General features: G+C 48.3%; 1 protein-coding gene across 8 annotated transcripts in view; it reads right to left on the reverse strand.

The window, feature by feature from the left end:
• RGS3 (regulator of G-protein signaling 3) overlaps positions 1-11763 on the reverse strand; it is a 222393-nt gene that overhangs the window by 102128 nt on the left and 108502 nt on the right. For all 8 annotated transcript variants that reach the window (XM_019510367.1, XM_019510370.1, XM_019510366.1 and 5 more), the window contains one exon: positions 7757-7868. In XM_019510367.1, the coding sequence (XP_019365912.1) occupies positions 7757-7868 (112 nt within the window). The remainder of the gene's footprint in view (positions 1-7756; positions 7869-11763) is intronic.

The raw sequence follows: 11763 nt of genomic DNA on the forward strand, positions 1-11763 counted from the left end.
GTTGCTTCAGGGAGAAGTATGAGAACCTGCAATAGGCACTGATGCTATGAATTGCCCTAGGAATAGTTCCTCCTTTGGTCTGCCACCCAAAGGGGCAGGGCTTTTCTACATATTAGAGCAGAATAAGCTTGGGTGTGACTTTAGCATACAAGCTACCCCAGACTTCCCACATAGACTTCCTTAACAGGACATCTGCAGTGAAGTTCTGCAGAATACAGAAGTGCCATCAGTGATGGTTTAAACAGAGTTATGTTTTAAACAGCTGGAGATTCACAGCAGAATACATTAGCCTGAGTGGAGCTCCAGGTTGCTACAATAGTCTATTGCTAGTACCCAACCTGGAAGTAAGCTCAGGTGGGTTTGGGTTACAATGCAGCTGAGACCAGTACCTAAACGATCTTCTCTGCACCCTGCATTACTCTCTTATTACATCCTCTCTCTACTGAAAGCTGCCTCAATCCTTCCAGTCTCTAGTCATACCCTTGGTCATTCCCATCACCTGTCTCTGAGCCACATGTTGAGATGGAAACAGAGCTCACACAGCATCCCCCATCAGTATAGCTCATGCCAATTGCTAAGGACACTGTTTCCTTGAATAGACATTGCTGAAACAAAGGAAGAGCAGGGGAGAATGGAGCACAGGAGACAAGATGCAAGGGCAGAAACAAAAAGCCAAAGGATCCCAAGTGCTAAAGCATGTCAGTAGCTAAGCTAGAAAAGCTTGCTCCCTGACAAACCACATGAGCTAGCACAGGGAATGGGCCCCACTCTGGGCAAACAGAGAGCTGCAGGGTTTATATTTTGTATTAAAAGAACTAATAGATCCCCCTGCAATGATAACAGAGCACAGTGCAGCCCCTCCCTCTGAACCTCTTATACAGGGGAGTTAGCGGGGCAATACTTAGTGAACAACACCATACCGCTCCCCCAATATTCCCAGAGCTACCACTAGCACAGGTGCCTCCATGGAGCAGGCAGCTTTGCTTGGCTCTTTGGAAAAAGAAGATTCAAAAAGATAATGAGAGCAATGATCCAGACTTTGTGAAACCACAGGTTTCCCTGAATCAAACAAGCCCTTTCTTTGCAAGGTGTCTGAGGAAGTCTGTTCTGCCCCGGCACTTTGCTCAGGCTGATTCTCACAGCAGCTAGGGCCAGCTGAACTAACAAAACTGGCTCCATCTTCCACTTGCCCTTGCTGAACGAATTTGCTGAGAGTGCTGCTGCTCCTGGCATCCGCAAGGAGGAACGTGGATTCCTACTCCCCTTAAAACTGTCTTCTGTTCGAGGGGGAAGGAAAACAGTGGACTCTGCCAAGCCCTGGGGACAGCAAACACCTGAATACAGTCTTACTGGTGGAGACATATTCAACACAAGATGGGGACACCTGAACTTCACCGTAGTGGATTAGATGTAGCAAGAGGCAACCCTGCCCTAGCTATGCCTACAGTGGGACACCCCCAGACTTACCACAACCCCCAAGGGCAAGAACCTGTTGGGCCGCTGACTTCACAAGCCTTTTCAAAGTGCTCTCTTGCCTGTGGAGCAGTTGGGCTCTGCAGTCTGTGTTCAGGAGCAACTCTGGCTGATCACAACATCAGAATGAGCTCTGCCTCATTGCAACTGTGTGCACCGCACTGCCGATGGAGACAGGCTCTGTACAGGGACTGGAAAAATAGCATTCCCCAAAGAACCTCGCAGTAACGATCCAGTACAGTCAGCAACCTCTGGAGTTAACAACTGATGCTATGATCCCACAGGGACACCCTGCCGCCACCTGTGCTTTTTCCATGTACCACAAAGCAAATGCACAAACAGCGTCACATTCCAAGTTTCCATACTATCATTCATCGGCAAGTGCTCTGTATCTGTTCCAGATACACAGGCTGGGGCAAAATGAGAGCCCCTATAGGGCCTTGGTTTTCAAGAACTTTACAGAAGGGCATGACATCCCCATTGCAAGGACAGCTATGCCTGAGGCCCAGGCTGTGCTGGTGAGGCCCTGATGCTCTGGGAATGCTGTTGAAGAAGTGTCAGATAAACAACACGTGTCCACTGCATATCTCCAGGAGTCATGAGCTCTGCTGGGCTGTGTCCCATGCTATGGGATGACAGTCTGGAAAGCGCTCCCATCTGTAAGCATTCCCATTACTGAGTGATGGGGCTGGCAGGTCTGGGCCACGGTGACTGCTATTTCTGACTGACCCTTGAGGGAGCACCTGAAGGGACCCCCAGCTCCCTCCACAGCTACTGCAGATTCCAAACTGGCAAAACTATGGGCACCCCCAGATTTACCCCAGACATCTCACTTTAACCCCAAAGTAGTCCTGACACAGACTCTGCCCCAGGCCTCACAGCAAGTTATCACCTAAAGTCATTGGGGCTAGCCAAAAGTCCTTGCTTTACACAGCCAACACCACCGTCCTGGGTGCCCCTGCAGATCCATCCAGCTAGTGCTTTACACGCAGAGGGCTTGGGAGAATAAAAACCTCATTCAATTACTTTATGCCAAAGTTTCATGTTCTCCCGCTTTCACTTATGTTTAGTACGTTCACCTCAATACAAAAAAGCCTGCCCTTTCCACTCTGCCCTATCAAACACAGATCTTGCTCACTTCTGCTAGGAAGAGTAGAGACAATGATAAATAATTGCAGATCTCTGAGTGAATAAGAACTATTTAACACAACAGATGATCATGAAAAATAACAGCCCTCCAGCCTCCTTCATAGGTAGTTTGCAGCATTAGGTCAATATACCCAGCCACACTTCTCCAAGGATTCATATCTGGCTTCCCAAATGGTGGGCCAAGGTCAGAAACAAGTGCCATCCTTCCAGATGTGCCACACCCCTTAAGGGCACAAGACTGGCTTGTGGGAGCCTTGGAAAGGGCTCTGGATCTTTGTATCTATTTTACTTAGGCTTCCAAAGTGACAATTGTTTCATGCAACAGAACAAAAACACAAGATCATTGGAACTGATTTGCCTTCCAAGCTGCAAACACCCTTCCATAGAGTTATAGATACAAACATGAACTCCAACTCTACTGATCACTTCTACAAGCCCCCAGATCACCAGCCACCTACTGGAGTGGGATCCAGGACAGGTCACCAGCCGCCTACCGGCTCACCAGTGCTGGGATCTAAGGTCTGTTTTCTTAAGTGATCAAACATCCACTTCAGACATTTTACATCTACTGCAGAGGGTAAGAGGAGAGGTCAGTGATCATGACCTGTCATGAGAACCAGTAGGCAAAGCTTACAAGGCCTCTGAATCACTTGCTTACTGCTCCCCACAACCACAGATTTTTCCATGAGAGCAGGCTACATGGGACTGACACAGAGCTGCTAGCACCATGGAAAACCCCAGAGTCCCAGTCCTGGCTGGAGTTACTGATCATTCACTGTGCGGGCACAAAATGAACAGGGAAAGCAGAAAGCCTTCTTCAGCACTCAGGCAGCACAAACACCATAGGCCCCCAGTGCAACAACTCCTGGTTGAAAAGGATGAGCAAAGCCACATTGTGTGTGCTCCTCAAGCAGCACCAAATTAACCTTGCATGGAAATTTGCTGTGTGTGTACAAGTATGTGTGTCTGGATGTGTATATGCAGGCACATTATCGGCACCAAACATTCAAAAACAATGTCAGATCACTCCAAATCACAAGACAGGCTTAAAAATCATGAATGTGTGGAGCAAGATAATGAGTTTTTTTATTTGCCTTCTTTCACAAGCCATTAGATGTAAAGCAAATGGAAACTAAGTTTCTTCCATCATCACAAGACTTCAGGTGCTGGGCTTTACAAAAAGCCCCAAATATTACAAACCTCAGAATAAAATCCTGAGAATTGAACTACATGTGTTTGTGGGCATGTATCTGTGTATAGTAGGAGGCTATGGACAGAAGAATTGCCTTTGCAGACAGACTGCCAGAGACTGTATGAGAGGGACAGTGCCAGGAAGGACAGACCCAAATGTAGATTCTGAAGCACAAACACAGAGGCTGTTACAAGATCTACCAGAATATATTTTAAGTCCCAAAGGAACCTACCCAGCTACCTTTGCAACTCAAACCATGGCAGTGTTGGGCTAGGACATGAGAACCTGAAACAAACTAGGGACAAGCCTAAGTGGACAGTCATTCCCAACCTGAGAGAGACCCCAGCCCTCTGAAGATGACAGCCAGATAGCTAGCACAGTCTATTCTATACACATGCCATGCTCACCGTCATACACCATTTCTGTCAGACAAACAAATAGTCTTTGATCAAGCTGTGCTCAGAGATGTGTTAAAAGAAAATTTGCAGCCAAACAGCAGAGCAAAACAAAACCCACCAGGATCCAAGATGTTTAAGATTCTTCTCAAAAGTATTAAACTTCAGGTTGGGCTTTAGCATTTCAAATTAACCTGAGAGTGTTCCTCCAAAGCACCACTGGGCTGGCCTGCTCATGTCTCCTTGGTGTACTGACAGGGAACAAATGAGTTTTACAAAGTACACATCCATTCAGTGCTGAATCTCTCCCTCCCTAAGGAAGCTATATTTCCACAGAGCCACTGATGGGGAGGTAAGGGGAGCTATTCATCACATGTTAAAAGACTTGTATGTAAGCAATATCTTCCCAACACACCAGCACCTCTGGTCTCCTTTCCAGTAAAAGGTAAACAGAAGACCCAAGAATAGATCCAAGTAAAGAGCTACTGAACCACGCGAGCAGCAGAGGGTTGGGAGCAGGCTATAATGACCTGAGCAGTTTTACCAGCACTATCTACTAGATCACTGCAGCCCACAGACAACATACTACATGAGAGGTTAGTTCAAGTGTAGCACCTCTCCAAGCTCCTGCAGGTGGGTAGCAAAGCGGCATTAAGTAGATGACTGTTCTCACTCTGGGATCCCAAACGGGTGGGAGACAGGACCATAACTGGGAAGATCTCACAGCAGGGCCCTTGATTTTTTGCTGCTAAGCACTAAACTAATGCACATGCATGCCAGGAGGGGTGCGGTTCCCCAGCAAGGCGGTAACTTGAGATGGAAATTCCCACAGTATCTACTGAGGAAGCTAGCCGGCCCCTTGAAAACATTGGCTGGTGCAATGCTCATCAGCCATGTTGGGCTTCTAAAGCAGGAAAACAGAGCATTGTAAAGCAGATTATATTGATTTGCCTTTGCACAGTGCAGTAAGCAACAGAAACAGGAAACATCACAATGGTCTTCAGTGTACCGGAGATGTCTCAATTGTTATACTCAGCAATACGCCTGTTCCTATCAATGTGCCATTCAGTGAGTTAGGAGACCAACAAAAAGTCTCTGCCAAAAGGGAATGATGGAGGTGGAGAGGGGTTTATATGGGTCAGCCTATACACCTTCGTGACAGACCAGTTTAATCCATACTCAGGGCTGGTGTCTAGAAGCATATTACACTAAGCATCGAAATCCCAGCCAAGGTTATTCAAAAAGAAACATCCCTCCTTTTCAGGGGTGGTCACTGTCCTTCCTCGTTAGACACTCTGACATAGGACTGAGCCAAGCAGTTATAGTTTCAAGGAAAAAGGTAACTGCCTGAGGAATCAGACTGACACGCAGGAGGGTAAAGGTGCACAGCAGTACAGCAGGACTTGCAAACAGGCTTCACTGAGAGTCAACGTCAGTGCCACGGGGACAGGCACAAGCAAAGCCAACTTCTTTGAGCTCCTGAACAAGACCAGAGGAAGAAGCAGACTTTGACGGCAGTTCAGATTGAAAAGGCCATCTGACATCTCAGTCAGGATCTGCCAAGCTGTGCAATCAAAATATGTGCCTTTCCAGAACTTACCATTACAGGGCTGGAGGCCAACAAAAAAGTACTTCACAAAGGACATTTCCACATCAAGTCATTAGAATAAGCAGCACAGGGCAAAGAGAGCCAAAAAATCCTCACAAAGTACTCAATCTCATTTCTAAATGAGTTTGTTCTGCCTGGATCACCCCCATTGCATTCATCCTCCCCAGCAGAGGACTTTACTTGCAGTAATGCTCCAGGAACCAAGAAATGCTACGTCCCATGTGCTAAAGGAAGAGAAACAGACCAGGTGACCTTTGGATCCAGTTGAAACGGCTCGAACATTCAATACTAAAAGCCCACAATGAACTGGAACAAGCTGACAGGCAAGACTAATTTTCATAGATTTCAAATCAGTTGGAGAAAATCACAATCTATCCACATAAGATTCACAAATGGGAAGTGAGAATCCCCCTGAGTAACTCATTAGTCACAGCCCGGTCCTAGAATAAGCACTCGCAACAGTCAACACAGGCTCCTAGTGCCAGGTGGGCAGGACGCTGGGACAGAAAACAGCAGAACCAGAGCAAATGGAGGACAGTGGCCTCGGAGGGAGGAGGGATGGGGAAATCAGCCCATCCCAACCAGTTCAGAAACACCTCACAAATACAGGTACACACATCAGCCCTGCTGCACTCCTCAGCCATGACAGAAAAGCAGGGCACAGCTGTAGTTAGGTCTCTCTTCACTGAGATTTCTTCAGCTGCCCAAATTGCACAGGGGGGTAAGAGCTTGATTACCCCCCTCTCCCCCCCCATGCCAGTGTTTGGGTTAACAGAAGGCTGCAGTGCCATAATGCACATCTCACCAACTTCAATTGTGAGTACCAAGGAATACCAGCTCGGTTCTTCAGTGCCTCTACCGTACGGTCCTCAGCTACCGCCCTTAAAGCACGCTTAGGCCCCAGCAGCTGCTCCTGTAAGCTGCAGGCTGAGAACTGCTTCTTCAGACTTTTCAAGGGTATTTTTACCTGTAACCAAATAGACTAGCTGCACCAGGAAGGAAGGAGCGAGGTGGGATTGGGATCAAGGTCCAGAGCTGACTCTACATAGGAAATGAAGAATGGAGCAATTATTTTGTTCCTCTTTTGTATCTGAGCAGCCAAGGTCATGCTCCATGTTCTCTGGCATGAACTAATTTCACCGCTGCCCCCAAGACCTCTCTGCTGCTGAAATTCCCTCTCCCAAACAAGCAGCGGGGTGTAACAGCCAGGCAAAGCAGCCTGCATGAGAAAAATGCTTACAGCCTGGCCCAGCCAGCCTGCTCTTTGCCTTTTCCCCTCAGACCTCAGCATTTTGCAACGTGGATGTGTGAAGTTCCCCAGCTAGCTTGGGAGGGAAGCGGTGGGTGGTTGACAGGGGAAGTGGGGCAAGTAAAGGTCAGTAGGGCTTAGTCAGACTCCTGTGGAGGAAGCTGCTGTGCTCTCTTCAAGCACCAGGGGGGAAACCTCAAGACTCCACTTCCCTTCTCAGCCTTAGCTAACTACCGCTGTACACAATGCAGCACCGGGAGGGCGGGTGCAGCACGGCACAGCACGGCAGCATCTTTGGAAGGGATGGCCCCTCATCCCAGAAGGGCCTTGTTCCATTTGTGGTAACCACAAGAGGTGTGACAGGCTATGGAAATCAGAGCTATTCCTAGTACTCTGTACGCTTTGAATATTAAACCATGCAAATCTGTATTCAGGGAATAATGGGCAGGGCTGGACTGGCCTCCATAAGGGAAGGGTGAGCCCATGTCCTGGACTCCTTCCCTGGCGTGTAGGTTCAGCAGCACAAGTGGAAGGAGAGATCGTGTACTTCTGAAACTCCTGCCATGCCTAGGAACAAAGCAGGTGCTGGCCCAGACGGCCCAGCTTGACTGCCCTGCCGTGCTGGGTTGACCCAATCATTGCCCACATGAACCACAGGAGAAAGGCTTTGGCCTGCTGCACACACTCACCTTCCTGGAGCTTTACACTCTGCAGATAGAGAGGATTCCTCAGCACATTGCAGCGCCCTGGCTCATCCTCCTTAGTGAAAAGCAGCAAGTCTGAGTAGATGAAAAGGGTCACCTGGAAGAAGAGGACATCATAAGCTCTGCAATATGCTCAGTACTCTAAATGGCAGGAGCTCCTGCAAGGTGTCACTAGACTACTGCCACTGCCTCATAATGGACCTATAGGCAAATTCTGGGGTCCTGTGATGGGAGGAATAAGTGTATATACTCTCTCTGCCATTGCCAGCAATTTCAGGAGAAGGTATGTGAAGCCCAGAGAAGACAGATATGGCATAATCTGCCCCTCGGTAGGTTTCAGATGGAGGATCCTTGTGAACCAAGTATGACTAAGGTACACCAGTTTCTGTAATGAATTGTATAGAGGGCAGTGATGTGGCCAGCATCAAGTCCAGCTGCCTTTGACCCCCCCAGCCTGACTGGCCAGAGACATATTTACAGCCAAGTCAACTGGAGGTGGCTTTTGGCACAATTCTGGAGCAGTGCTGGTATTCACAACTTTGGGGCCAAAGCAGAGCATCTTAACTGCTCTGCCACAACACCTTGTGTTTAGGTTCAGCCTGGAGTCTAACAGGGAGAGGCCAGCATAAGCCTTGAAGCACTTCCTTGACAACAGGCTGGCCAGAAACCAGAATTTCTATTCCACTCCATACACAATTCTGACATTTCTATTTTTATTCATTTCAAGTCTGAGCAAAAAAATGAAATTTCTAAATTTCCCACGAAACAAAAAAACTGGAAAATGTAGATTTTGAACTACTGTATAGGAATGCTACATATCAAGAATGTCCATTCATTCAGCTTGTATACTATATTACAATATTAAAATACAGCATGTACTAAATCACAGTCAAATTAATATTGTATAGCATATAAACATCAAATGAAAATTAACAGAAACGAAGTCAAAATAAAACACGATTACTTTACCAAATCAAAACATGTTAACATTACTGTTGCAAAACAAGTTTTAAATTTTTTCTCCATTAATATTTTTCTTTTTAAATCAACATATTCCTACAACACACTTCAGCATCAACAGAACTACAACTGTACCGAAAATAGCTCTGCTAGAATTTTTTTGACCAGCTCTGCTCTAGTCTGTAAAACACACCTACTTCATAAAAAATTGGAGTACTGTACAGGGAAAGCAAAGAGACATTTCAAATGTGACATTGTTTTTTGAATGGCTTTATCTCAAATTCCTTCTTCAGCCCGGTTCTGCAGTAGCAGTTAGTCAGGCGTATACTTAAGTCATACCTTTGAGTATGAGTATGAGAGGCTATTCAGCATAAGAAAGGCCATAGAAGCAAACCCTCAAATGCCTGTGTAAAAATGGCTCCCACAGAGCTAGTCCACCAACATCTTCAGAGTCAGATCTGCTGAGTTTACTGAATTAAATAAGTTCTTACTACATCCGGTTAAAGCAGGGGGGAAATCTGCCAAAACTGGTTTCCCCTTTCCCAAAATTAAAACAATCTGACACCTGAAAAATTTATATGAGCCCTACTGGTGTCATAAAAAGGGAGGAAATTTCCAAAAAATGCTTTTTCCTTATCTTTTCAAGTTTCAACATACAGTCAACATTTCAGAATTATTTTCTGAGCAAGTCTAGCTTCTGCTGTTTCTTACTCCAGCCAGCACGAAAAGTCAACACAACTGTGAAGCCAGTATTCCTGGAGTCTTTCCTTGCTCATACAACCACTGACCACAGAGTTTTTAACAAATTACTGAATCTTTTGTTGATGGTAATATAAGCCAGAAAAAGCCCTGCTTGGCTTTCATATCCCAGGATGAGTACAGGGCTGGCAGATATAATTAACTGCTTGTAATGCAGTCCTGAGTAGGGACCAGAATTATAGGCTGAGTTCCACCACGCCAGGCACTGTACAAATGCATAACCAAAACACAGTGCTGCCCTGAGTTTACAATCAAGCATAAAACAGAAGAGAATGGACCTGGACAGACATTTAGGGTCACAAGGAAACAAAGAGACAATAGCAGTTAGCAGGATGTCTTAGCAATGGTTGAGCCACAGTTAAGCCTTTTATAGGTATCACAAAAGAGAGTTTAAAGAGGGACTTGAATGAGGATGAGTTGCTGATCTGGGCCTGGGCAAGCCCAGGGGTGAATGGTGGCAGAAGAAAACACAAGGCAGGCCTGAGGCCGTAGGCAGAGAGCCTCAAGGGACCGGTTGGCACAGTAGTAGCCAAACTACTACCGGTGCAATGGTGGGTGAGACAGGTCGCACCCCGAGGCTCCCCCTGTGGCTGGATCCCTCCCCTCTGGTACTTCCGAGGCCTCAACCCAGACAGAACCCACGGTTCCAGTCTCCATTCAGATGAGCCCCTGGCTCCGGGCTGTGGGGGCCGCCTGGCACAACTCCAGACACATGGGATCAGGAGCACTGCAACCTCCCCTTGGGAGGTTTGCTCCGTATTGCTCCAGATAGTGGAGCTCCAGACCACGGTGCAGAGGCTGTGTGACATCAGGGATGGCAAACAGAGATTGACTCCTACTGCCAGGCCCTTCAACCAGGACAGATGAGCGACCTAGGTCCCCTGCCAGGACCAGGGAGGCCAAGAGGCACTCCCATACTGTCCAGCGAGGGGGCTGGACAAAATTCGTCTCTGGCCCCAAGGTTCACTGTACCAGGATCACCACCCCCATGGATCTCTACAACAGGTACGAACCTCTTGCAGCACCAGTAGAGCCTGCAGAGCTGCCAGCTACTGCAAGTGACCAAGAAACACGACCAGCTATCATCCCTAAGATGAAAAGCAGAGTGATCATTGTGGGTGACTCCCTCCTAAGGGGGACAGAGGGAACGATATGTCGCCCTGACCCCTTAGCCCAGGAGGTCTGCTGCCTCTCAGGAGCCCGTATCCGGGATGTGGCTGAGAGGATCTCAAAACTTATCCAGCTTTCCAACCACTATCCTATGCTCCTTATCCATGTGGGCACAAATGACATGGCTCTAAGCAATCCCATGAGTGGCTACAGGGCTCTGGGAGCAGGGCTCAGGGAGTTGGGAGTCCAGGTGGGTTTTTCCTTGATCCTTCTAATGATGGGTCATGGACTGAGGAGGGAGAGACAATCGAGGCAGTAAACAGAAGACTGTGGCACTGGTACCACCGTCAAGGCTTCCCCTTCTACAGCCACAGTCCACTCTTCGGAGAAAGAGGCAGTGGTCTGCTGGGAAGAGACAGCCGCCACCTCACTCCACTGGGGAAAAAGCTCTTCTCAGCCAGAATGGTTGACGTGCTTGACTGGGCTTTAAGCTCGGTGGGGACGGGCGGACAACCACCAGAGCAAGCTCACCAAGCATCAACCGCAAAATGAGCAGGTTAGGATGCTCAAGGGAACCTGCTCCTACCCCAGTCCAGGAACAGAGCTTCTCCATGAGTACAAGGAAGCCTAGGGCCTCCAATGGCATACTTATGTGTAGGGCTGTGTGAAGCTTCGGGCAGTAATTCAGTTCAGAGGAGATTAGGCCCGATTTGGTGGCCGAATCTCTGAATCGAATCGGGGGACCAATTTAAAGGTCCGAATTGATTCAAAGCTCTCTGAATCTTTGGCAAAGACGCGGAGAGCTTTGATGATTCGGGCAACCCCTGGTGCAGCCACACCAAGCTGGTAAGTACTAGGGCCGGAGGTAAGGGGGCTGGGGGAAGGGACCATGGAGGGACCCCTGCCAGCCCCACCAATCCCCGCTCACTCCCCCAGCTTCCCCAACCCCCACCCGCTCCCCCAGCCCCTCCATGGCTGCCCTGCCCAGCCCCAGCTCCTGGTGCTTTAAAAAGCCCCTACTCACTGGGTGCTGCTGGGCAGGGGGGAGCAATTCCTGCTGCCTGCCTCTGCCCCACGCTGCATGAGGGGCCCTGCACGAGCCCCCTGACCCCCGCCTGATCTCCCAGCACCCTCACCCAGCATGACCCAGCTCCGGCCCTTTA

Source organism: Gavialis gangeticus, unplaced genomic scaffold, assembly GCF_001723915.1.
Source record: "Gavialis gangeticus isolate Ggan-Ray unplaced genomic scaffold, GavGan_comp1, whole genome shotgun sequence".
Lineage (NCBI taxonomy): Eukaryota > Metazoa > Chordata > Crocodylia > Gavialidae > Gavialis > Gavialis gangeticus.